The 27,236-nt window shown below is 42.4% G+C and overlaps 3 protein-coding genes across 3 annotated transcripts in view; 1 reads left to right on the forward strand and 2 right to left on the reverse strand.

Annotated features, from left to right (window-relative positions):
* LOC133081178 (sperm-associated antigen 11B-like) overlaps positions 1-20,211 on the reverse strand; it is a 34,174-nt gene extending 13,963 nt beyond the window's left edge. The window contains exon 1 of the mRNA XM_061177239.1: positions 20,163-20,211. The gene's annotated coding sequence lies outside the window, so the exon portion shown is untranslated. The remainder of the gene's footprint in view (positions 1-20,162) is intronic.
* On the reverse strand, positions 507-8,207 carry LOC133081476 (beta-defensin 106A-like). The gene is made up of 3 exons (XM_061177612.1): positions 8,159-8,207; positions 5,546-5,683; positions 507-616 (listed from the first exon to the last, which is right to left on the reverse strand). The coding sequence occupies exons 1-3, from the start codon at positions 8,205-8,207 to the stop codon at positions 507-509; spliced, it is 297 nt and encodes a 98-aa protein (XP_061033595.1).
* On the forward strand, positions 13,058-16,885 carry LOC133081477 (beta-defensin 105-like). The gene is made up of 3 exons (XM_061177613.1): positions 13,058-13,127; positions 13,848-13,889; positions 16,758-16,885. The coding sequence occupies exons 1-3, from the start codon at positions 13,058-13,060 to the stop codon at positions 16,883-16,885; spliced, it is 240 nt and encodes a 79-aa protein (XP_061033596.1).
* Positions 20,212-27,236: the final 7,025 nt, after the last annotated feature.

Consider the following 27,236-nt stretch of genomic DNA (forward strand, 5'->3'; position numbering starts at 1 on the left):
GATCTCTAAGATATTCTTTGATTCAGATGAAAGGACTTGCAGTTCTGTTTCAGTTCAGCTGGCATTAAATTGCTCCAGGTAAATTTCAGCCTGGAGCGTCTTGTTGAAATTATGGCCTAGGCCAATGGGGTTAAAGTCTATCATTCCCAGGACCGCTCTGAAATAAATAAGCACACAATGTGAAAGAGAACAACGGCGTGGGAGGTGGAGGAGATCTCAGCACGTTTCCGGGACAGAAAAACCTATGGGGTGTGGATAACAGGTATCTCCAAGGAGCAAGTATCGAAAGGAGTTAGGAGAGAACGACATTTGTTGCAGGTGCAGGACGGACCTGTGGAGGCTAAAGTGGGGAAGGAGCAGGAAAGGGCAGGGAAAGTCTTCGCCCTTGTTGTGGGCCTGACACCCCTGAGAAGGTGAGGTGGGGTTGAGTAGGAAGAGCCTTAGATTGCAGTGCAGCTTGGCAGCTGGGACCCGCAGAGCGCGGCCGCCTTCGGAAGATCCTTGCATCAGCAGACACGGCCCAGCTTTGGGTCCGCCCTGTGCTTATTCTCTGACTGGAAGCAGCCCTGGAAGACAGTGCCCTCCTCAGGGGGCTGCCTCCTCACAGGGGACCAACCTGGGCACCAAGGGGTGTAACCCACGGGCTCTGCCCGCCTGTCCCAGCTTAGGCGTAGTGAACTTTGATGATGCGCCTCAGGGAAAAAGCTTAAGTTCAAGGTCTGATGAGCCTAAATTCAAATAGACTCCGAGGGTGGGCAAGCACAAGTGGTGGAAGGCACTGAACGCCCCAGACCAAGACCCACCCCTTGCTTCCTGGGTTTTAACTCCAGGAAACCCACCAAGTTATCACGGTGAGAGACCAGAAACGAACACCTGTTGGCTCTGGCAAGGAGAAAGGAAGAGTAATTATGTGACACGTGTCCAGAGAATTCTCTGTAACAAGAACTTACTCTCCAGGGAGAAGAGCTTTACTAGAGCCACGTCCCATCCAGGAGAAGGGCGACTCCCCTACATGAGGCCCACCTAGCCTTCCTGTCTCACCTGAGTGGTGGTGGGAGAGGCTAAGAAAACCTTGTGAAGGTGGCATTGCAGAGACGCAGGGCAGGAAAGGACTGAGGTTTAATTGTAAGATTATAAACTGCTTCCCTTCCGCCCACTTTAGCCCCCCATCAACAGGGATCCAGCATAGGAACAGCACGTTACAGCTGAAAGAGCTGCAGATACAAACTACCTAAAAAGGAGTTGTTTCCAGCAAACCCAAAGATACCAGGGGAGACAAAAACAAGGACATCAGAGGAAACTGAGGCTTCTGACACCTACAGCTACAGTCAACAGTAAACACAGCCCAACTCCCAGTCAGATTAACACGAAACCTCACACTAGAGACCAATTCACTTCAGTTCCTATTACCCCATGCATCACGTCTGGCTTTCAGTAAAAAATTACAAAGTATGCTAAAGGCAAGAAAAAACACATTCTGAAGAACTAGACTCAGATATGGCAGAAAATTTCAAATTCTAAGACTGTGAATTTAGAATAACTATGTTTAGTTTGCTAAAGAAGATTTGGCAACGTGCAAGATGCGTAATGGAAGCAGAGAGAGGGAAACTCCCCGTACTGTACTCTTTGGAAGGAAGTCCCCATGCACAGTCCACACTTAAGGAGTGAGGAATTATGCCCACTTCTTTGAGGGCCAAACATCTGCATAAATTATTTGGAATTATCCTGCATGGGAGAGCTGTCTCTTCTCCCCCATTTCTTTCTTTCTTTATTCAATCTTTTATGTTAGTATGGAGTCATGGTCATAGATCTTCATTTTATGCTTTGGATTATGATCCAATACTACTTAATTTATTTATCTTTGCTCAAATTAATTCAGGTTTGGTCATTGGGAGCTCTTTCAGTTGGTTTTTGTGTTCCTTGGACATTCCCCTGCCATCTTTGCGTTTGTTTGTTTTGCTTTGAGTACTCCTGTATGTTCCGGTGCTACAAGCTGCTCTGGGTTTATCTCGCATACCTCCTGCTCCAGCCCTAGAATTAGCCATCTCTCCAAAGATCCTTGGCTCCTTTTATTGGGGAGTGATATCAAAAAGCAGGATCTAGCTGCTGGAGTATCATTGCTTCTAGGCCATCTCAGCTGACGGGGCAAGGAAATATATGTATAAAAACCCATATATACATATACATATATATGGGTTTTATGGGTACACACACACCCTTATAAATATTTGTTTATGTAATCGTCTGTATCTACAGTAAGCTAAATATGAGTTCATATTGATGTCTCCGACTCTCATCCATCCCCACATGGATCATTCTAACTTCCTTGCTTATCTGTAAACTTCCACTCCAGCAGTAAGAATCCTGGCCCCCAGCCTCTCCCATCCACTTAATTGTTCAATGCCCTTGTATCTGTACAGCAGTATCTGAATCCTAACTTTGTATTACAAAAGAAACAACGTTATCAACAGGAGTGTGGTCCTTTGGTATGGTTCCTTTGGCCTTCAGACTTAGAGATGGCCCTCCTTTTCAAAGGGACTTAGGTCAGTATCTGCCTCCCCCCATACAAATGCCTTCAGTGAAGTTGTTTTATGCATTTATGATACGGTTAGACTTGTTTTGTCACATTCTGCATTCTATCCTGGGGCAGCCCTGACTTTCCTAACTTATCTCTTTTCATTTGCATAGTGCACCGTAGTTCAATCTTCGTGCTGCAAAGTTCTAACGGTTTTAACAAGTGCTTAGTATCATACAGAATAGTTTCACTTCCCTAACGCACACCCTCTTCTTCCCCTAGGCAACCCCTGGCAACCTGTGATCTCTTTACTATCACTATAGTTTTTTCCTTTCCAGAATGCCATATAATTGGAAACATACAGTATGTGACATTTTCAGACTGTCTTTTTTCTGGAACAGTATGTATTTAAGATCCATACATGTCTTTTTGAGGCTTGATAGCTCATTTCTTTTTATCCCTGAATAATATTTCATTATATGGGTGAACCACAATTTGTTATCAACTCACTTATTGACGGATATCTTGGTTACTTCCAGTTTGAAGTGATTATGAATAAAGCTGCTATTGATATTTTGTGCAGGAGTTTGTGTGGATATAAATTTTCAAATCAATTGAGTAAAACGTTACAAACTGATGTTTTAGGAAAATGCAAAAATAATTTAATGGAAAAAAGACAATCTTTTGAACAAATATGCTGGAGCAATTGAACATCCATAGGTTTAAAAAAAAAAGACCTTGACCATCTCACAACTTTTAGAAAAATTAACTCAAAGTGGTTAATGTATTTAAAAGTAAATGTTAAATTATAAAACTTTTAGGAAAGAATACAGGAGAAAATCTTCAGCGTGTAGGGCTACTCAAAAAGCTCTTAGACTTGATCAAAAAACAAGATCCTTAAATAGAAAATATGTTAGACCTCACAAAATTTTAAAAATTTGCTCTGTAAGAGATCCTGTTAAGAGGCTGAAAAGACAAGGACTTCCCTGGCAGTCCGGTGGTTAAGACTTTGCCTTCTAAGGCAGGGGGTGCAGGTTCGATCCCTGGTCCGGGAGCTAAGATCCCACATGCCTCACGGCCAAAAAACCAAAACATGAAAAAAAAAAAAAAAAAGAATCAATATTGTAACAAATTCAATAAAGACTTTAAAAATGGTCCACTTAAAAAAAAATCTTAAAAAAAAAGAGGTTGAAAAGACAAGCTGTGGATTGGGAAAAAGTATTTGAAAACCATATATTCAACAAATAGCTAATATCAAGGATATATCAAGGACTCTCAAAACTCAACAGCAAAAACAACCAAAAAAAATCCAATTAGAAAATAAGCATATGAGAGATATTTTACTGAAGGAGATATAGAGATGGCAAATAAGTACACAGAAAAATGTTAAATATCATTAACATTTAGAGAGTTGCAAATTAAAATCACAATGAACTATCAATACACTCTTACCAGAATGGCAAAAATAAAAAAGTAGTGGCAACTACTTTTAGCCAATGCTGGCTAGAATGTGGATAAGCTAGATCACTCTTATCTTGTTGGTGGGAATGTGGAATGGTGCAGCCATTCTGAAAAACAGTTTGGCCTCCTTTTAAAAAAACTATACTTCCAACTACTAAAGGATGCAGCAACTGCACCCCAGGACATTTATCTCAGAGTAATGAAAACTTATGTTTGCCCCCAAACCTATAAACATCAATGTTTATAACAGCTTTACTTGTAATAGCACCAAATTGGAAACAACCCAGATGTTCTTTGTTGGGTGAATGGTTAAACAACTGTGGTTCACCCACACCATGGAATACTACACAGCAATGAAAAGGAAAAGACCCTTGATGCATGCAACAACTTTGAAGACTCTCCAGAGAATTATGCTGAGTAAAAAGCCAGTCCTCCAAAGTTATATACTGTATGATTCTATTGATATGGCATTCCTGAAAGGACAGAATTGTAACAATGAAGAACAAATTAGTAGTACCAGGAGTTAAGGAAGAGGAGGAGGCAAGAGGGAGGAAAGTGTGGCCATGAAAGGGCAAAAAGTAGGGTCTCGATGGTGATGGAAATGTTCTGTATCAATGTCAGTATCTCAGTTGTCGTGCTGCTTTGGGGGGAAATTGGGTGAAAGGTATAGGAGATGTTTCTGTGTGATTTTCTACAGCTGTACGTGACTCTACAATTGTCTCAAAACAGAAAAATGTCATTAAAAGGGTCACTGATTCCAAGAGGATTAAGTACATTGACCCTGAGGAATTAAAAGGGAGGTAAAGCAGGATTTCTGACCCAGCAGAGAATCAAGGCTGGATCTTAAGCCTAGGGAACATGACAGGGAATCCTTAATTGAACCAGGTAACATGAGAGCTTAGAGTCAGAAGGTAATTTGGCAGTTAGCCAGTTCCTAGGAAAATAGTAGAAAGTCAATTTGGGACCAGGATCCTTGTTACTGGAGCTACTAGCAATTGTAGAGATATTTACGATCCCTGTGCCCAACAGCAAATTTGATTCCAGTCTTATAGGTAGGGAACAAGTCCATAGGAACTGTCTCCAATTACAACTAAAGGCATGGAGTCAGGATGATTAATTTAGACAGGTGTGTGACACAGGATAGTCCTTGATAAATAGATTATCTATCCATATATCATTAATATGATGATCCATCTAGATATATGTTAATTTCTCTACCTCCCCGTCATCTATCTGTCATCTATCTATCTCAACAGGTTGCTTGGGGTTGACTGCCTGAGAGAAAGCTAGAGGTTTGTTGATTATAACAGCTTCTAGCCCCCTTTTAAAAAGAAATATCAAGTGGCTTAGGGACAAGTCCCTTATCAAAAAAGTACAGAAAAAGAAGCCAAGAGTCAGGGACCATCAAGGTTAGCTACTCACGTTCCCCCTTCTAAGTGAATCATTGACAAATGGATCAAAGAGAGTCATTTTATTTGTATTAAAGTGTCTTCTTACTGGAGGCCAGAGTAAAAACAAGATGGAGGTGGGTCGTCTGTGCTGCTCTGGAATCTTAAGCGTTTTCCTTACTTTTCCAACATGCCTGGAGTGTCACACAGCATTTCAGAGACTTCCGGCAGAGACCCACAAGTTCTTCATTTATGTGACAGGACTCCACGCATCTCCCTTTAAGCTTGTAGCATTTGTCCTCAAGAAATCCACTCCTGGCTACACAAGGGAAAGAGCCACCTGAATTAATTCTCTTCTCAAATATGTCTAGTTACCAGGTACAGTCGTGTCACTCATCAGGGAGGGTTCCTTTACCAGTTGTTACAGCGCCTCATCCTGCCAGCAGATGAGATGGCAGTGGGGGAAGTGTTTTCTCTTTGATTTTCCTATGGTCTTGTCACACAGGCTGAAAGAGCAGGAAGGACAGATTTGCCTTCCTTCCAGCGTGTTGGATTAGGCTGTGTGAGGGCTTTGGGAAACAGAAGCTAATGTTCTTTCATCAAAATCTTTTGGGATATTGTCAACTTGTTCCTATAAACACCTCCAGAGTCAGTAGCTTCCCCAACACACTCTCAAAGTGCTATCTGTAGATAGCGAGACCTGAGATTGGGAAGATGTCCCATGACTGGAGTGAAAAAGCATAAATACATAGAAAGAAGAACGTTTACTGTAGTGGCTAGAAGTTGAGAGATTGCTTTAAGAGGCTCGATTTGATTTCCTCTCCACATTCCATCAAATGTGTTCAAGAGCAGAAAGGGCGCTGTGTCGGGAGTAGTTCTCCCAGATTTTCCTTGTGTCTTTCTGCATAGGATGCTGGCTCTGGCCTTAGTACTTGATGAGTAGAAATCATTAGAGTAGCCAGCTTCAACTTAAAGACAGGCAGAGCACCTTTTTTTAAAAAAACATTTTTGCTTGTTTGTTTTTTGGTTTTGGCTGTGCCACGCGCCGTGCAGGATCTTAGTTCCCCCTCCAGGGATTGAACCCGTGCCCCCTGCAGTGGAAGCACAGAGTCCTAACCACTAGACCGCCAGGGAATTCCCCAGGCAGTGCATCTTACCAGAATCAACATTTTAAAGTTGCACAGTTCAGGTGTGTATGTAATGAGTGTGTCAGACGTACACAAATTGCAATTAATGTCAACATATAAAGATGCCTAATTCACATACCCGTAAAACTAAAACCAGATAGATTAGTGCCAGCATGTGCGCTAATCATACCAAGCATCGGCATATGAGCTCCTCAGTTTAAATACCCCGACATTTCAAAGCTCAGTGAACCCTGGCTTCTACCACAGGAATTTATACTCTCTCTGCCCTCCTAATAGTAGAAGGCTATCTCAGGCTAGGGGTACTGGACCTCACTCTGACAAGAGTCCTTGTATTGGATCCAATTCGCAGTGATGGCCCAGAAAGAGAAAGCCTCTGGAAAGAGCGAGAGCACCCATGCCTACAGGGCTTCTAATGGATCACCACAGATACCCATCTAGAGAATACGTGTGGGCCTGTGTGTGCACGTATGGCACGTTAATGGGTCAGTTTCATTTAGTTACATTAGATAACTTCCTATTACATCATCTTGTATTGTGTTGACTAATTATATACTAAGTATGAGGGATCTGAAAAGGGTGCTGTGGTTAGTTTCCAACGTGTCCATCAAGGCCAGTGGAAGGAATGGTTCACTCTAGGTGCTAGATCCCCATGTGCTTGGGACAGAATATACTCACACAGGGTTACTGCGAAACAGACCAGAGACGTGCAGAGCTGGTGGAAACTTCTGAGCCTCATACCAGGGATATCACTGGCATTTGGCACAAATTCGGACTCACGGTCGGTTCTGGAAAACCCTTTGTCCAGCTCTCTGGAATGTGGGATGAGTCTAGCCTTGCACTGTGATTTTGGGCAGGATCCAGATGGAGCCATTGGAGGTCCTCAGGGGTGATGACGGAGTTCTGATGCGGAAAGGACACTGTGGCGAGACAGAGCCGGCCTCAAGGCCTGCCTTCCCTCCTGCTTCCCCGCATGACTTTGACAAGCTGCTCGGCCTACCTGAAGTTTAACTTCTACAGCTGTGAAATATGTGTAAAACAGGCCTTCCAAGCCAAAAGAGTTGCTCTGAATGTCACTAAATTACAGGTAGGGCAGAGTCGCCCTCAAAGGCACTGTCATTGGAGAGTGAAATACATTTTATTATGTGACAGTTTGGTCTCAGTGTCCAGCAGTCGAATGGCAGTTGAAGCTTTACTATTTTAAGTAATACTGTGACTGGCAGGGTACACAGTGTCTCCAAGCTCCACCCCTTTCTCTTCCATTTCTCTTTCTCTGTCTCTCTTCCTTACCTGTCTTAATCTCTATCACAACTATTTTTTAAAAGATCCATTGATGGCCACCCTTGCTTTCAATTTTTTTCAAATTTTTGTTTTTGTTAATAAGCATAAGACAGGACCAAAAGGCATCTTTTCTGGCATATCTTGATGTCTTCAAACCTGTGACGCCCCATCCTAGATGATAAAAAAAATGCAGCGACTTTATAGCAGAGGCAGTAGAGGAGAATTGCCCTCCTTTGGCAGATTCAGGGCTCCTGGGCCGAGGGTGTCACCGCATTCTAGAGCGGACTGCGCCCAGGTGCCCGCGGAGACGGACTCGCTCTCCGAGCCTCCACCTCCGATAACCTTCCCTGCGAAGGTGCTCGTTTTACCTGGGGCCAGAAAGAAGAAGATGGCAAAGAGAAAGAGGGACGTCCTCATGACTTGCAGGTCTCGAGAGATCAGCACAGTGTCCACTAGAAAAGAGCAGCGAACACCCACATTTAAACCTTTCTCCAGCCTGATAACATCTTGGTCGGTGAGGCGTGGCGGAAGCGAAGATGTGTCTGTGCTCTTCTCCTGGAGGCCACAGTCACATGGGTGGAGAGAAAGACCTGAACTGTCCTCTTTAATCCTCCTCCTTGTGAGACAGGGAATGGGATACCTCTCTTTAAGAAGACGTGAAATTAGGGGGATAAACATCCATCGGCATCACCCCACTACTCCGATTGCTGCTAATGTCGAAATACCCTAGACGCATTTGTTAAAACAAGAATAACCCCCGCCTCCCCAGCCGCCAAGCAACAAATGATTGCCGTGTTATGGAAAAGGTGGTTTTCACACGTGATCTGGATAAGCTCACCAATTTAATTCCTCGTGCTCCACTGATACCAATGAGGGATTGAACGTATAACTACCTTCGAGAAAACGGACACGTTTCTCAAGGGAAGAATTCCAGATGGTATTTGCTGACACTCCTCCTCCAGGGGACGGAGCTTAATTGTCTCAACTTGAAAGTGATTTGCTTCCAAAGAATAGAATATAGAAGGGGAAGAACAGTCACTGAGGAGTGGGGGAGCCTGGCAGGCACGCCTCACCAAGTGGTCAAGGTTAACCTCAGGAGGGGTCAGTCATGTATCCCTGACGTGAGGAGTGGGAGGAGAAGGACACTTCACTCTGTGCTCTCCTTCTCCCAAACCCTAAACCCCAGTCCACTCATGAGAAAACACCAGACAAACTGGAATGCTGTAGTTTAGTTAGTAGTCAAGTACTACTGTGACTTTCTCGGTTTTGACAAATGAACCATGGTTAACATGAATAACTATTAACATGGATGTTAAGGTTGGGGCACTGGGGGGAGGGTAGATGGGCACTCTCTGTACTATCTTTGCAACTTTTCAGTAAATGTAAAATTATTCTAAACTAAAAATTTTATTTTAAAAAACAATTGGGGGGGGCGGTTTCCCTGGTGGTGCAGTGGTTGAGAATCTGCCTGCCAATGCAGGGGACACGGGTTCAAGCCCTGGTCTGGGAAGATCCCACATGCCGCGGAGCAACTAGGCCCGTGAGCCACAACTACTGAGCCTGCGCGTCTGGAGCCTGTGCTCCCAACAAGAGAGGCCGCGATAGTGAGAGGCCCGCGCACCGCGATGAAGAGTGGCCCCCATTTGCCGCAATTAGAGAAAGCCCTCACACAGAAACGAAGACCCAACACAGCCAAAAATAAATAAATAAATAAATAATTAATTAATTAAAAAAAAAAAAACAATTGGGAGATTTCCTATCTAACTTTAGCCTCAGTCACCATGATATTTTTGTTAGGTATTTTTTTATGCATATTGATTATATATGATGAATGATCCAGTTAGGAATGATAGACTGAAAACATGCATTTTCTCTATTCCCTTCCAACCTCACCTAAATAGATTGAAGCCCCCAAGAAAAGACAAACTTCCAAATATTTTCAGTTATACACAGTTTCATTTATCTTGTTTATTATCTCCTCATCTCATTTATTTTTGCTTCTTACAAAGTGAGTCTGATTCATCTGCAAGTGAAGGTTGCAAACATGAGAGACTGACCGTTGGATCCTCTGAAACAAATGAATGTTAATAAGGTGATGGAAACTCCACTTCTTGTCAGGGATTCATGTGGTTTCTCACCTAAATTCAGGATGTGTAGTGTCTCAGTCTGCTCAGGCTGCTGTAACAAAATACCACAGACTCGGTGGCTTATAAACAACAAGCATTCATTTCTCACAGTTCTGGAGGCTGTGCAAGATCAGGGTGAGGACCCTCTTCCGGGTGGCAGATGGCTGACTTCTCACTGTGTCCCCACGTGGCAGAAGGGGAAGGGAATCTCTCTGGGGTCTCCTTTATAAAGGCACTAATCCCACTCATGAGGGCACCACCTTCATGACCTAATCTTGTCCCAAAGACCCCACGCGCAAACATCATCACCTTAAGGGTTAGGATTTCAACATAAGAATTTGGGGGGAACACAGACATTCAGACCATAGCCTAAAGAAGCTTGTCTGAGCTCTCACAAAGAGCCAACTAGCTCTCCTGAGGGAAGTGCTGTGTGTAAACTGCTAAAAGAGCAGTCCTCCTGTTCACACCTCACTGGGAAGAGGACAAATGCATTTTATTGGGTGAATTCTAAGCACAGGAGTATGGTGAGTTCCAGGATTTGGGGGCTGATCAAGGAAAAAGCAGGACCGCGAGAGGCAGTAACACCACAGGCCATATTGGGTGGCACGTGGACAGGGTTACAGGAGGAGGCCTTCCAGAGAGCACAGCCTGAGGCCACCAGCCCAAAGGGCAAGGGGACTCCGAGGAGAGGGGCATCGGAGGGGGGCTCGTGTGTCTAGATGGCGTCACTTGGCAGCAGGGTGGGGAGTCTCTGGGTCGGAGGGCACAGAAAGGCGGCAGCAGTTTGGGGTCATGGCTACAGGGTGTGTCTGATCCGTGGTTAGCAGGTGGTGGGTGTGATTTTGCAGGGTGTGCAAAGCAGGGGGGCTCTTCCTGGCTGAATATATGCCTATTTATGCTACATTCGGAGCAACTGGATGTGGAAGAATTTGAGTTTGGAGCCCGGTGATCTGTGCTACAGAAGTAAACGACACAGGGACCAGCACACCGGGGCCATCTTTGGACCACTGGTGCAGGGAGACCTCGCGGTTCCCACGACGAGGACAAGCCCTATAATTAGAGGTGGTTTCAAGCGTCATTTTATTTTTCTGAGATTGGAAGTTCACTCCAGGTCAGGACCAGCTACATCATCTGCTGGGCCTATTGCAGGATGAAAACACATGATTCCACGTTCAAAAAGCAGGGAAAAAAAAAAAAAAAAGCAGGGAAACGTTGCCATTAAAGCCACCAAAATATGAAGCTTTTTCCTTTCCTCTCAGATCTCTGTCATAGTATTTTTTATCTGCTGTTTAATGTCGTACTCCCTTGGACACAGGGACACTCAGGGACACCTTGCGGACCCTCCCCGGTGCCCCCCACCCTGCCGCTCTGCGCATATGCTTGTGGCCCACTGGCTGCTGGGTTGCCCCCGAGTCCTGCCACCCGCTGCTGGGCAGGTGTGCCTTGCCCCAGAGAGGGTCAAGCCAGGCATCTCTCCTTCTCACGGGCCTGCCATCCCCACCATGACAACTGGGCGACTCCTGAGATCCTGAAACGCCTGTGCTGGATGCCGTCGGTGCTGAATTGCAGCTGGGGAGAGGCTCGCTCCGGTCATGCTGCCCGCCTTCAGCACAGCACTAGCAGCCCTGGGGCCGGTTGGTCGGTGTCCCGTCCTGAGATGCACAGGGCTCAGGAACATGGCCCCAACCCTCTCTGGGTACCAGTCCAAGCTAGGAGTGCACGGTGGCAGCGGTCGCCGGGAGGGAATAGAAAGGAGGAGGCCAGGCTGGGGCCCAGGGTTCATGGGGCAGCGCCGGGGACCAGAAACCCTCCCAGGGAGCGTCAGGCTTCGTTTACAAAACACATAGTCAAAGGTAAAAGGATGGAAAATTTCAATACAGTGAGTGCAGAGCTTTAAACCCCAAGGTGGCAGGAAGAGCTCTGTGACCGCCCTGGTCACCTGCCCACAGAGCCGGCCTGGCTACAGGTTATTAAAAATGCCCCAAAGTTGAAAGGCATTAGGCTCAGCTCTATCCCCCAGCACGTACATATTAGCTTGTGTTCCTGAAGCTTAATTGTTGAAAACACATACACGTATCAGCGATGTTGTGTTTATGGGCCGGGAAAGCTTCATTATGAATTCGTGGGCTTGGAAAAGAGTTTACAGAAACGCTAGAGAGAGAGATGTGAGTCAGTCCTAGTAACAATCGCCCGACACTCTGCTAAGCACTTTCCATACGTTATTTCAGCTAATCCTCTCCAATATCCTGTGGCGTAGGTACCACCATTACATCCTCATTTGAAGGATGAAGAAGCTGAGGTTCAGAAAATTAAGCAGCCTGACCGAGGTCATACACTGGCTAAATCAATCTTTCTGACTTCAGAGTCTAATTATTAGAGTCTACTAATTTTAAAATTATCCTATTTTTGCATTTCAAAAATGAAGAACAGAGCCTTGCACGAGCATAGGCAACAGGATGGGACTTTTGGGGGGTGCAGTGATACGGGTATAACTTTTAATACCCATGTTCTTCATGAATTAAAAGGGTGTGATAACTATGACTTTGGTCTTCTAGGTGATGTTGTTACGGGCTCAGGGATTCAGAGGTAACTTGGCAAAACGATTGCTACCCCTCCCTTTCTCCTTGGGAATTTTAGGGACAGTACACGTGAAAGCCAGGGAAGTGACACTATATATATTTATTGAGCTCTCACAGGCACCAGGCCTCCTTCACAGCATTCCACATGTTCAAAACACTTTTGTGTCATCATCACACCAGCTCCTCAGAGCAACCTTGAGAGGTTGGCGGAGTGACTGTGCTCTCTCTCAATAACTCTGAGTTGGTCCTTGCTTGATAGATACGCAAACTGAGCTGGGAGCGGTGAGGCGTAGTTTGCTCTTCTCCCTGGACTAGGGCAGAGTTGGCCTGGTGTCCTTTCCACCACCCCAGTCAGAATCCCCCCCAGTTCAAGGCTCTATGGAGGCCAAGGGTTATGATGCATCACATCAGTCCTTGATCCTGGGAAATGGAGCATATAAATGTGCTTTCTTTATGGATCCACTTCACTGACCAAGAGCATATCCCATTACTTTCAAATATAAGGGAGCCTCTCGTCCTCTCAAAGGAATCCTGAACCTCTGTTTGAAGTCTTCCCTCAGAGATGGCGCCAAGCAGGAAGATGTTTTATTTTGTCTTTGCCTTTTTCTTCATTTTGGCTCAATTTCCACCAGGTAAATGAGAGGAGATGGGGTCGTGATGGGGCAGAGCATAAAGCTTGATGATTCTGCTGCGTGCCACCCTAAAACGAGAGTAACAGCTCCCCTCTGCACTTCTCATGAGAACTCTTGAACCTGCAGTAGCATTTTCTATGAGCAAACTATGATTCCTTTTATTTGTTTTTTTATGTTTTTAAAATTAATTAATTAATTTATTTTTATTTCTTTGGTTGCATGGGGTCTTTGTTGCTGCGTGCGGGCTTTCTCTAGTTGCGGTGAGCGGGGGATACTCTTCGTTGCGGTGCGCAGGCTTCTCATTGTGGTGGCTTCCCTTGTTGCGGAGCACAGGCTCTAGGCGCGTGGGCTTCAGTAGTTGTGGCATGTGGGCTCAGTAGTTGTGGCACGTGGGCTCAGTAGTTGTGGCTTGCGGGCTCTAGAGCGCAGGCTCAGTAGTTGTGGCGCATGGGCTTAGTTGCTCCGCGGCATGTGGGATCTTCCCGGACCAGGGCTCGAACCCATGTCCCCTGCACTGGCAGGTGGATTTTTAACCACTGTGCCACCAGGGAAGCCCTATGATTCCTTTAAAATAAAAAACAAACTTATTCTTGGATACCAGGAGTTCTGGCCTTCAAAAATAGAATAAAGATTCAACCTCTGTGAGTTGGGAAAACTTTTACACAGTGCTATTTCCCGCATTGATATTCATGTCCAAAATGTGCTTTGTTTTGAATTTAGGGTGCCAGGCAGGACTCGAGTATTCCCAGCCACTTCCAGCAGGTAGGTTAAATCCCTTTTTACTTTTAGGAACTCTGGCCCTGTTAGGTATCTCTGACTTCAGGAAGCCATGTAGATAGTGGTGAAAACAGAATTGCCTGAAATCCCAGCCCACTAACTCTACCTTCTTCTCTTCCTCTTGTTCCCAGCGTCATATCTGGATTTTCCATTTCACAGAGAAATCTCTTTGTTACTGGATTGTAATTTTGGTCATGGGGCTTTGGACCTCGTGGCTGTTCTCAGTAGCTCATGGTACTAACTAAACCAAGGTGACAGGATCAAGCTTGTACCAGCCAGTTAACACTGCCCTGAGAACATGCCCACCTATCTCTTATAGCCTCTGCTCCTAAATCCAGTAAGGTGTGTCCCAAACGTATACCACTGGTCTAAAAAGGATCAAATAAAGGAGTCAGGGCGTTTCAGTGAAAACTCATCACCACTGCAGAAGAGATATTCATAATGAATAGCCCACTGATTGTTTTTTCTGTGAACTCACCTTATACAGGAAAAAAAAGCATATTATAAACAGAACTGAAAGAAATATTTCTGGGTAATTCTAAACAAAATTTACAAGTGTTCAGACAGAATTTCAGAGTGAGAAAGAGTAAGGTTGCCACTAGTCATTCAGTGCTTATGGTGTACCAGGCAGTCTATTAACAACTTTATGTGGATTATGTCATTTGATCTCCAAAACATCCCTTTAAGGAAGGTACTATTATAACCACCATCTTACAGAAGATGAAGCAGAGATACAGATTAGATGTTAAATAATTTAGCCCAGGGGATACAAATAATAAGTAGTAAGCTAGACTTCCAAGTCAGGACAAGTTTTAATACCGTGACTATCAACCAGGTAGGATAATGCCCAGCAATACTCGTAAGCAGAGGTAGCAAACAAAATCTTCAACAAACTGTGCTGCACAAGCATTGAACAATCAGACCATATGCTGCCTGGAGAAGAGCAGATGCTGCCTTAAGCAATGATTTTGCCAGTGCCGGTGGGTACCAGCTGCACGTAAGCCCTGTGTATAAACATAACCAGAGAGGGTTACTCGGGTGATGGGTCGGAGAATGGGTATTCTAGGTCTGTAGCAAATGGGAATCTAGAGGTAATCCCTGGCATTCCAAAGAGTAAGTCAGATGAGAAATACAACAGAATCCCATATCCTCTCTGATTCCATGGCTGAAAATGTTGATTCTTCCCTGATTCAGTAATGAGAATCTCAGGAAGTAGGACAGGCTGAGACACCAAAGCACAACTATTAGCAAATCCGTGTGAAGAGAAGTGGGGCTTACACAAGCTGGGAAAGCCAGGTGGAGGCTAATGTAGAAGATCCTAGGTGAGGAAGGAGACTGAAATTTAGGAGAAAATCATAAAATTAGAAGCTAGACATGAACAAGAAGTTGAGAAGCTTGAGATTCAGCTATTGATCTGAGGTGCCTTGAAGCCACAGAATTGTACTGTAGGCTTTAGACCAAGGTGGTGGAGAAGAAAGATACTGGTTTGATATTTGTTATCAGGGAGACTTTGATGCCATCTGCTGCTAGGAGGAGCGCATCTTCAGTAGAGCTCTACCTGACATCTTCTCTCACCTCCAGTCAAAGAGAGTGAGAATAAGTCACCAGGGACTTTGTTTTGGAGTCGATCGGAATTCTTATCCAAAGGTTTGATGAGTGTACAGCATCAAGGAAAAGAGGAAGGTGACACGAACCCGGGCTTAGTAGACCAAAGGCTGAGGGGACGGATTTGACACTAACAGTGGCCTTCCTAGGAGCAAACGGAGAGCCAAGGCAGTCCCCAGGACCATGGAAATCTCCAATACAATGTAAGCAACACTTAGCATGAACACACACAATCTGTGAGTTCGTATTCAGAAGTTATGTGGGCGACCTCAGGAGATCCAGTAGCCAGGCAACAGGACGGAGCCCCGGGAATGGACCAACGGCAGCTGGGTGAGTTACGGAGCAACTCGCTCCGTGCGCAGGGTGAGGAGCAGGTGGTGAGGCCGGAAACAAGCAGAGGACCACGACTGACATGACACCGAGGACGGAGGAGTGAGCTGCTAGGAGCTGGCTGAACGACTGCAGTGGCGGCACCAACCTGAAGGCTCTATGTTGTTGTGAGGTTATTGGGGAGGGGTGGTTATAACAGGAAAGAAAGTAAGAGGTTACAATTTAAATGCTGCCCCTGGAGAATCAGGCCAGCAAATACAGGCTTCCTGGCTAGCAGAGGCACTACCTACCTGGTCCATGAACGTTATCCTGAAAAATTCTTTGTGGTCCTGCAAAAAAGTTTCTGCTTAAAGGAACAACCAGAACAGCTAACTGAGTAGACAGTGTTTGGCAAAATATTCTCACATAAATTATTCCATTTGACCACTAAAAAAATTAAAAATGTAGCAAGTATTTCTAGAATGTCCATTTGACAAATGACAAAGCCGAGATTAAGCAGTTTACCGAGGACACGTGGCCATTACCTGGCCCAAACAAAACTGAACCTGAGTCTTGAAACTCTACCCTCAAAGATCTTTCCAAACCACAAGATAACCCTCCCACTTTCACCTTGTAACCTTTACAGCAGCATCAGGTATGTATTTTTATGGTTCCGTAATATACATGACACTCTGTCCAACTGTGCTTACTTTTGACCCATGCAGGTTGCTAAACCCATGAAGACAGGGACTGCACCTTCCTCTTGCTTAAACATTAACTCTCCCCAACTCTACTCTGAAAGAAGTGGAGCTCCTTGGAAAAGTCCAGGCTGTTTCTTGAAAACACTTTTTATAATCATAAACCCCAAGCCTCCCTTCTTCTTTCCCCTCCCTAGAGAGCCCTTGGGAAAGGCATGTCAGCAGCTCTTTCTTGGCGCAGGTGACTTTGCTCCTTGCGAGCCATGCAGGCTCGGCCGGGGCAAATGCAGGAAGATGTGCGCGGAGGACGAGAAGATTGTTGGGAATTGCAAGGTGAACTTTTTCTGTTGCCGACGGAGGGTCCAGTAAGCCACACCAGCACTCTTCTGGCTTCAGAAACAGGACCGGATATTCAAGGAAGGTCAAGAGAAGTTATGCAGCTTAACCAAGTCACACAGCGCGTGTCAGGATCATGCTCATTTCCTTCTTCCTTTGTTTCTTTGCTTATTTTTTAAGATAATCTTTAAGCAGGCTGCCAGTGGGGAGAGGGAATGGGGGAGGGGCAAGGTAGGGGTGGGAGATGGAGAGGTACAAACTGCTATGTATAAAATAAATAAGCTATAAGGATATACTGTACAGCATGCGGAATAAAGCCAATATTTTATAATAATTTTAAACGGAGTGTAATCTATAAAATATTGACTTCCTATGTTGTACACCTGAAACTAATAGATTGTAAATCAACTATACTTAAATTAACAAAAAAGTCAAGACGTGAGTGGGTACCTGATAGCTACTCACAGAATCAGATACTATTACTATATATTTATAGAGTTCCTTATAATTTATGAATCTTTCCCCCATAATTTTCTTGTATGACTCACAATCATCTTATAAGGTAGATTTTATTATCCCCATTTATATTTGAAGAAATTGAGACCCAGGCAGGCTGTCATTTCCTCAAGGTCATAGCTGGAAACCAGTAAAGGGTGTGCACACCACTATCATGTTCTGTGTATCCATTTACATGCACTAATTCTCACAAAGTAGGTACATGAAAATGGCATCCACAACACTGTTAATGGGATTATAATTCTTTAGAGTTTAACAAATTATTTTTTCCACATCATTTCTTGTTGTACCAATATATTGTCACTCATTCTAGTACTTATGGTGTATTTTTTATTGAATATATTTGACATAGAACTGTGTAAATTTAAGACATACATGTTAATTTGATAGATTTATATATTGTAATATGATTGCTGTTGTAGCGATATTTAGCACCTCTATCATCGTACCTAATTATCCTTTCTTTTTAGTGTTCGGATAACTAAGTTTTAGTCTCTCAGCAAAACTGTTGTCTGTATTCATTATACTGTGCATTAGATCACTATGGCTTATTTACTACCTGCTGCAAGTCTGTACCCTTAAACAACATCAGTGTCGCCCTCCTACCTCCCATCCCCTGGTAACCACCATGTTACTCTCTGTTTTTTACAAGTTTGACTTTTTTAGATTCCACATATAATAGATATCATTCAGTACTTGTCTTTTTCTGACTATCTCACTGAGCATAATGTGCTCAAGGTCCATCCATATTGTCGTAAATGGCCAACAGTTCCCTGAAAAGATGCTCAACGTCACTACTCGTCAGGGAAATGCAACTCATAAACCACACCTCACACCACTCAGAACGGCCGTCATCAAGAAGACAAGAGACAACAGGTGTTAGAGAGGATATGGTGTGTGTGTGTTTTTTAAAACATCTCACATCTACTCAGTTAAGGTCCAGGGCACCAACTCTGTGTTTCTCTTTCTACCAGTGGATGAAAATGTTAGAGATTAATTTCAAAATGTTCAGCATTGAATATGCATAAATGGTTGACTCTATAACTTTGCCTTATGAAATAAAATTTGTAGCTTCACAAAATAAAGGTCAAAATTATCAGTCCTGTGAGTAGTGACTCAAACCTGAGCTCTCAGTTTTTTTTTTGTTTGTTTGTTTGTTTTTAAAAGCAAGTTTTAGGTAGAAAGTTCTGTCTTTTTGTTTTTTTTAAACTTTGGGTTTGTTTATTTATTTATTTATTTATTTATTTATTTATTTATTTATTTATTTATTTATTTATGGCTGTGTTGGGTCTTCGTTTCTGTGCGAGGGCTTTCTCTAGTTGCGGCGAGCGGGGGCCACTCTTCATCGCGGTGCGCGGGCCTCTCACTATCGCGGCCTCTCTTGTTGCGGAGCACAGGCTCCAGACGCGCAGGCTCAGTAATTGTGGCTCACGGGCTTAGTTGCTCCGCGGCATGTGGGATCTTCCCAGACCAGGGCTCGAACCCGTGTTCCCTGCATTGGCAGGCAGATTCTCAACCACTGCGCCACCAGGGAAGCCGGAGCCCTCAGTTTTAACATGTGAGACTGAACAAGAAGTTGCTCCACATTTGAGTGGACCACGGCCTCATGTGTTGTTGTGCACTCAGATCCACTCCCTGTCCTCTCCCTGCTCTGCTCTGTATAGCTGGCGGATTCTCTGCAAGCCTCACTCTCTAAGCTTCCTGGCTTCTCTGGCTGGTGTCAGTCAACTGCAAGTGCCTGGCAGAAGAATGGCAGACGAGAGGACAGGAGAACTTTGGGATTTGCTCTCTCACCGCTCCAGCTCGTGTCCTCACTTCTCGCTCGGCACTCCCACTGCAGGCACCGCTCCTGCCAGCTAGTCCCCGCTCCTGGGCACACACCAGAGCCTCCTGTTTTTCTCCAGCCATACGGCAGGGGGGGGGGGGATTCCAGCTGTGGCTAGTGTTAGTGTGGCCTCATTGTTCCCATTTTGCAGGTTTGGTTTTTCCAACACTGTATCACCAGCTGTCCATATTAAATCCTCTTTATTGAATCTTCTGGTATGGGAACCATTTTCATGCCTGGAGCTTGGCTGATCTGACTTTTAGGCTGACTCTGTTGTCAGATCCATTTACATTTGATCAATTGTTCTCCAAAAGAGATCTGAGACATAACCATTGTGAACCCTACAGCGTTTCCTTCATTTTCACAGGAATTAATTGAGGGAAGCGGCAAGTGGAGGCTCTGGTCTCGAGAACCTGGTTGAGTCGTCACCTGCTAGTGGATGCTCCTCCTGCCCAGGTCTCCCCAGCAAGAGTACAGTTGATGGTTCACAGAGCATCATGAGGCCAGGGTATCCCCTACTCATTCCATATCCCATGTTGCTTGATTCCCAAAACTGAAGGTGTTCTGGACCCTAACTGAAGTCTTTTTTATAGAAGAATTCATGGACATGTCTCAGAGTCATACAGAGTGGGGGACCAGTGGTTGTGCCCTGATAGTACCTTAATAATTACCTTAAATAGCATCCAGAGTCAGATGGCTTATGGTCTCAGAGGACACCTCCTATAAATGCTCAACTATTCACAAATTTCCCTTCTTTCTCTTGCTCTCTTCTCTCTTCCATACTTTGCTCTTTTTAGAACTTTTCCATCCAATTACCTTTTTTTTTTACCCCTGAGACACCAGTCCTTCCTACAGAATAATAAAGTCTCAACTCACACTAACTTCTTGTTACTTGAAAAGTCAGCCCTTTCAGATGTCAAGTGGATGCCCATGACTTCCTCAGATAAGTTTCTGTTGATTCCACAGTACCTTATGGAGATCTCTGATATCAGTTTCTGCTGGATCTTCTGAAGGGGAATGTCTTCTGAATGCTGGATGGGTCAGCGGGAAACGGCAAGGAAGAGAGACACTGGGGCTGGTTTCTCTTAAGGTATCTCCACTCACGTTAGTCTGCATAAGGCTCCTGTTTAGCAAGATTTTATCTCCATTAATTTGAAATTGTGTTGGGTTGGCCAAAAAGTTCGTTCGGGGTTTTCAGGTTTTTCCGTAACATCTTATGGAAAACCTGAACGAGCTTTTTGGTCAACCCAATAGCTATTGGTGGTCTCATGCTAGGTGGCTATTACCCCTTCTTGGTTCTGGGTTCTACTTCAAAGCCCTCTCACAATAACTGAAAGAGAATGACAATGCCTATAGAGCAAGGCAGATCAGTTTGGGCTGAATTCCCAAAAGGTAGAGGACAAAACACTAAGTATCATTAACTTCCACGTTCCCAACTGAGGTACTAAACTGCAAAGGCAAGAATGGCAAAGAGGGTGACCACAGAATGTGTTTGGAAACACTCAGCCTTGTACTAACTTGAGGGCATAAAAGAAAGCTAAAGGAGTCAAGGGACAGGATTTCTCTGGAAAATGTGGGTGGGGGGTTCAGCCTCTCAGGGGGAAAGGTGAGGAAAACAACGCTTTCACGCCAGTCCTTATGAGACTGGCTACAAGAAGCCTCCCTGGAGAATCTGACATGTCACCCCGTGGTGCTCATGCCTGACTCACGCCTGAAAATATCTACCGGAAAAGAGCTCTGGCTGGAGTTGCCTATGACGGCAGAACAAGAAGGGAGCAACAGTGGAGTAGCTGCACTTACGATATTAGGCAAGGAAATGGGTGTGATTCCCACGGACCAAGTGAATGGACCAGGGTCACCGGGCTGAAACTGTCCTAAAGGGAAACCCCCCAATAATGTGGCCTGTGAGGGCAAAGGGAACCTGTAGTAAGTGGTTTCAGGATAGAGCTGGGCGAGGAGAGGAGCTGAGGTCAATCCATAAGAGATCAACCAGAAAGAATATTAACCATTCAGGAAGATGCACAGTGAGGTGGGCCACACAAGAGCCCCAAAAGAACACATAAATGTGCTTACCATAAAGATTCTACCTGTGATACTGCTGTGTTTGTTTGTTTTACTGTATCACAAAGTACTAGAACTCGGCAGCTTAAAGCATCGCACGTTATCTCACGCTTCTGTGGGTCAGAAGCCTGGGCACGGTATAGCTGGCTTCTCTGCTGAGGGTTTCACAAGACTGAAATCACGGTGTTGGTTGGGACTCTGATATCATCTGAGGCAGGAAAGGACGTCAGCCAGGGCCTTGTCCTGAGCAAGCAGCGGCTGCCTAGCACTCCCGTGACTCTTTCCACAAAGTGGCAGCTTTCTTCAAGGCCAGCAAGAGAGATTCTCATCTTCAAAACTCTCCAACTTCTTTTTCATAGCACAAGTGAGGGGAAAAGAAACAAAGCTATATGGAGCAAAGTTTTTATTTACTATTGAAATTAAGTTAGCATTAATCCAAACAAGATTGTTTTAAATTAATTGTAAATCCCCAAGTAATTAATAAATTACCTCAAAAATATACAGCAAAATAAATAGGAATTAAATAAAATAAAAGGGACTAAAGTAAAATAAAGTAAAAAGGAATTAAGATGTACACCAAGCAATATCTATTTGCAAACACAAAATAAGTCAGTAATAGAAGAATGGAGGAACAAAAACGACAACATTTAGAAAACAAATAGCAAAATGGAAGATATAAATCCTACCTCATCAATTATGACATTAAATGCAAATGAATTAAGCACCCCAAGCAGAGACTAGCAGAATGAACGTTTTTTTAAAAAGATCCAACTATATGCTGTTTATAAGAGACACTCTTCTGATTTAGGAAACAAAGAGGTTGAAAGTAAAAGGATGGAAAAAGATACACCATGCAAACAGTAACCAAAAGAGAGCTGTAGGGGTTATACTAACAGCAGACAAAACAGACTAAGACAAAATTGCTACTAGAGACAAAAGAGCTTTTTATAATATAAGAGTTAATCCAGCAAGAAGACATAATAATTATAAATATATATGCACCTAACAACAAAGCCCCCCCAAAATGAAGTGAAAGCTGACAGAATTGAAGGGAGAAATATTTAATTCAATAATAATAGTAGGAGACTATTATCAATAGTTATCAATATCCCAATTATCAATATCCCACTTTCAATAATGGATAGAACAACCAGAAAGAAGAGCAGCAAGGAAATATAAGATTTGAAGAACAATGTAAAACCCACGAGACCTCACAGTCATCTATGGCCCAGCCCACCCAATGACAGCAAAACACAGATTCTCTCAAGTTACTTCTCTGAAGTATTCTCCAGGATTGGCCATATGTTAGGCCAGAAAACATCCTCAATAAAAAGAATTGAAATCATACAAAGTATGCTCTCCAACCACAAGGGAATAACAGAAGGACAATTGGGAAAGTCACAAATATGTAAAAATTAAACCACACACCCCCAAATAATGAGTCAAGAAGAAATCACAAGAAAAATTAGAAAATATTTCAAGGTGAGTGAAAAATTTTAAAAAATACCAAAACTTATGGGATGCAGCTAAACCAATGCTTAGAGAAAAAATTATAGTTTCAAATGCTTATATTTAAAAAGAAGAAAGATCTCAAATCAATAAACTCATTACTAAACCCAAAGCAAACAGAAGGAAGATAATAATAAAGATTAGAGTGAAAATAAATGAAATAGAGACTAAGAAAAACAATAGAAAAAAATCAACAAAACCAAAAGTTTGTTCTTTGAAATGATCAACAAGATTGACAAACCTCTAGCTAGACTGACCAAGAAAAAAAGAGAATACTCAAGTTACTAAAATATGGAATAAAAGAGGAAGCATTACTACTAACCTTAAAGAAATAAAAATTATTATAAGGGAATACTAGGAACAATTGTATGGCAACATTTTAGATAATCTAGATAAACTGGACACGTTCCTAGAAAGATATAAATATCAAAACTGATACAAGAGTAAACAGAAAACCTAAATAGACCTATAACAAGTAAAGAGAATTTATTGATAATAAAAAACAAAAAACTACATAGTAAAACCAAGGTCCAGATGGCACCTCTGGTGAATTCTAAAGATGTTACTCCATTTTCTTATGGTTTGCATATTTTTTTGATGAGATGAGAAGTTTAATGCAGTTCTTCTCAGTGTTCTTTCTCACCCCCCCACCCCCGGGACACATAAGGCCCCCTATTAATGACTTTCCTTCTGCCAAGGGTAGAGGTTTTTGTTTTGTTTTGTGTTCCTTTCCCTCAACTTTGATTTTTTTTTTTAAACCGGTGCTGTATGTTTGCCCTCAAAACACTGGTAAACAGTGCTTGCTGCCCTTCCCACGGAGTTGTAAGGCTTTTTTTTCCATGTGGGAGGATTCTGGCTGGGCTCTGTGCCTTTCTCACATTGGCTACTGTCCCCCTCATCCCAGCCTACATCATGAAGGATGCTTTCCCAAGACTGTCAACTCCATACTCTTATATTTTTTTGTGAGCATCTGGTGAGGTTCATGAAGAAGAACTTGGACGTTGGTGTGAATGTCTCTTTTGTCTGTGGCTCCCAGGAGTTCTATATGTTCTTTCTAGTTTACACTTGCTATTAGCAATTCTTTATAGACTTACCTGAACTCCTTTTACCAGTGTCTGGTAGAAGCTGCCTTAGGTAAGCAAGTGCTTATGGCCTGTCTTTATTGGAGGTCCCTCTCTCATCTTAGATTTGGAAATAGGCAGTCGCCTTGTAGCCTTAGCTTTCTGAAGAGTTCAAGAAACTTTGAATACTTGCAGCTCACCCTGCATTTTGGTGTGTGTCTGGCTGATGTGGGAAGATGCCCTTTCCATTTTTCTACATTCTAAGCAGAAGCCATCTTTTGCTTAGTAATAATAAAAACAACTTCTTTAAGAGATATAGAAATATTTGAACTTTCTGCTAATTCTTGTGTCAATTTTGGTAAGTTGAAACTTTGAAGGAATTTTTCTCTTTTATGTAAGTTGTTGAATGTTTAGGCATACAGTTGTTAATAATATTTTCTATTATTTTGCTGGGAATGGCAGTCTCATGTGTGCAGTCTTTGGACCTCTACTTAGCATCATAAGATGGGTTCAGACTTGGAACACTTCCTTACCAAGAGATAAAAAGCCCACACAGCCTGTACTGGGCTTGTAACCTTGTGTGGGAATATCCGTCCCTCTTTCAGGCTTCCAGAATGCTCCTTTGTCTTTGCCTGAAGCATGTGCATCATGTGGCACCGGCCAACCCCACTGTTATGTCTGGCCCCTGAGGGGAGGGGACGGGGTCTTTCTGTTTTGGAACAAGTAAGGTGTATGTGGGCAAACTGCTTTGCATTGGCCACTGGGAGAGACCCACGGGTCACAGATGGACCCACACCCACTGCTGTGGCTGATCTGACACCAAGGTGCAATAGGCAGAATGCTTAGAGTTCTCCCCTAGGATTGGTAACTAGTGCACAGTACTCTACTCTCTTGGTATCAATAACTGGTGCACAGTAATCTGCTCTGACAATTATAATGTCTGTAGGCTCTGTAGTGCTAACCCCTCTTTCATTCCTTCTACATACTTGGACTTAACTTGCCTTTATTTTTTTCTTAAAAAGGAATTTTAAGTCATAGATTTATACATTTCTCCTTTTCTAAAATAAACATTTGGATATAAATTTCTAAGTGATTCTTCTGCTGGATCCCACAAAATTTGACATATTCTTTATATTCAATTTGAAATGTTTTCTAGTTACCCTTATCATTTGTTCTTTGATACATACACAATCTAGAGTTATATTCCTTAATTTCCAAGTATTTGGAAATTTCCTAAACAGCTTATTATTATTAATTTCTAATCTAATCCTTTTGTGGTGAGAAACATTCTTTGTAAAATTTAAATGTTTTTAAGTACATCAATAATTGTTTTATGGCCTAGTATGTGATCTATTTTGGTGAATGTATCATATGTACTTTAAAAGAAGGGTGTGTTTTGCAATTGTTTTATGTTGTATTTTATAAATATCAATTTAGTCAACATGGTGATAGGGTTGTTTAGATCATCCATGTCTTCACTATTTGTGTCCTACTGTTTTATCAATTGCTGAGAGAATGTAAAAATCTTCTATACTATGATTCTGAAACTATTTCTCCATCAATTCAATTACACACGAACATGTTAATAATTTGTATGTCGTTTTTAAATGAATTAGCTGTTTTCCTTATGCAACATCCCACTTTCTATCTGATAATACTCTATTTTATCTGAGACTAAATTGCCACTCCAGCCTTCTTACCCTTGATATTTTCATAGTTTATGTTTTTCCATCCATTTACCTTCAAACTCTGTCTTAATCTTTTAAATGCTTTCCTTATAATTTATGGTCTAGTTAATTTTATTGTGCCAATTTATTTCTTAGCTTTGATAATTCACAATTATGGATGATGTCATCATTGGAGTAGGCTGAGTGATGGGTACACAAGACCTCTCTGTACCAGTTTTGCAATTTATTGGGAGTTCATAACTATTTCAAAAGAAAAAGATTGCTTGGAGAAATGCTTCTTTAGAGACAACACAGTTTTGTCTTCCTGATTAATCCACCTAATCATTAATGCTGCCTTTAATGAGATTGTTTGGTCCATTAACATTTCTACATAACTAATAATTGTTAGATTTTTGTCAATCAATTTATTATTTTTGGTGTGTTCATTCTGATTTTATTCTTCTGTTCTCCCTTTCTTGTCTTCTTCAAATTATTTAAATATTTGTGTCAAGAATTCCATTATAATTTATGTATTCTCTTCATAGCTAGCACTCTTTGTATTGTAATTACTATTTTCATAGGGGATGTCAATATACATCTGTAACTTTTTTTTTCTTTTCAGGCTAACTCACCTCTGTCACTATATTTTTTAGCTCATAATCACAATATTAAATAGATGCCATTTAAATTGTGTCAGGTTTGCAATATGCTTTGCCACATATCAGCTACTATTGTAAGCTTCACAACAATCTTTCATACCTACTTAGAGTTGGTAGTAATCTACTTTATTTGAAATTTAGAAATCTTGTAACTTTATAGGTAGAAATATTTCTCCCCACTCCCATTGTTCTTTATGCTATATTTTTAGTGTGTATTACATGTACATACATTATAAACCCACAATGCAATGTTACAGTTTTTCTTTAAAAAGTCACATAAATTTCAAATAAATTAAAAGACAAAGTATTTTTTATAGTTACTCATATATTTATCATTTCTATTTGAAAATCTGTTTCTTTCTGGCATTTCCCTTCAGCCTCAGAATTTTCTTGAATCTAAAATGTCTTTATTCTATCTTCCTTTTTGAAGGAGATTTTTCCTGCATATTTAATTTGTGGCTGGCCGTTTTCTGTTTGTTCCATTGTTGTTGTTTTCCTTTAGCACTGTAAAAGTGTTGCCCCACTGTCATCGGACTTCTAGTTTCTAGTGTGAAATCATTGGTGCTTCAGTTGTCTCCCTGAACTGAATGTGTTACTTTTCTCTGGATGCTTTCAAGATGTTCTTCCTTTTGGGGATTTCAGAAGTTTGAGTATGATGTGTCTAACCATGGTATTTATGCTTTTTGCAGGTTACTGAGCTTCCTGGTTTTGTAAATTTGTCTTTTTCACCAAATTTCAGAGTTTTCAGCCACTATTTCCTTGAATTACTTTTTACCCCGTATCTTCCTGGAAATGCAATTACATCTCTACTACAGCTTTTGATATTGTCCCACAGGCCCTTGAATGCCTATTGTTTTCAAGCTTTTTTCTCTCTGATCTTCAGATGGCATAATTTTTATTGATTCGCTTGCTCTTTATCCTGTCATATTCACTATTCTATCAAATCTATTCAGTTAATTTTTTCAGATATTATATTTCTTTACATTTTCTATTTTTATGATATGATTTCCCATTTAAAAAATTTATTTTGAGTATATTTCCTTTACCACTTGGAGACGTTACAATGGATGTATTAAAGTGCTTGTT

This window comes from Eubalaena glacialis, chromosome 20 (assembly GCF_028564815.1).
Source record: "Eubalaena glacialis isolate mEubGla1 chromosome 20, mEubGla1.1.hap2.+ XY, whole genome shotgun sequence".
Taxonomy (NCBI): Eukaryota; Metazoa; Chordata; class Mammalia; order Artiodactyla; family Balaenidae; genus Eubalaena; species Eubalaena glacialis.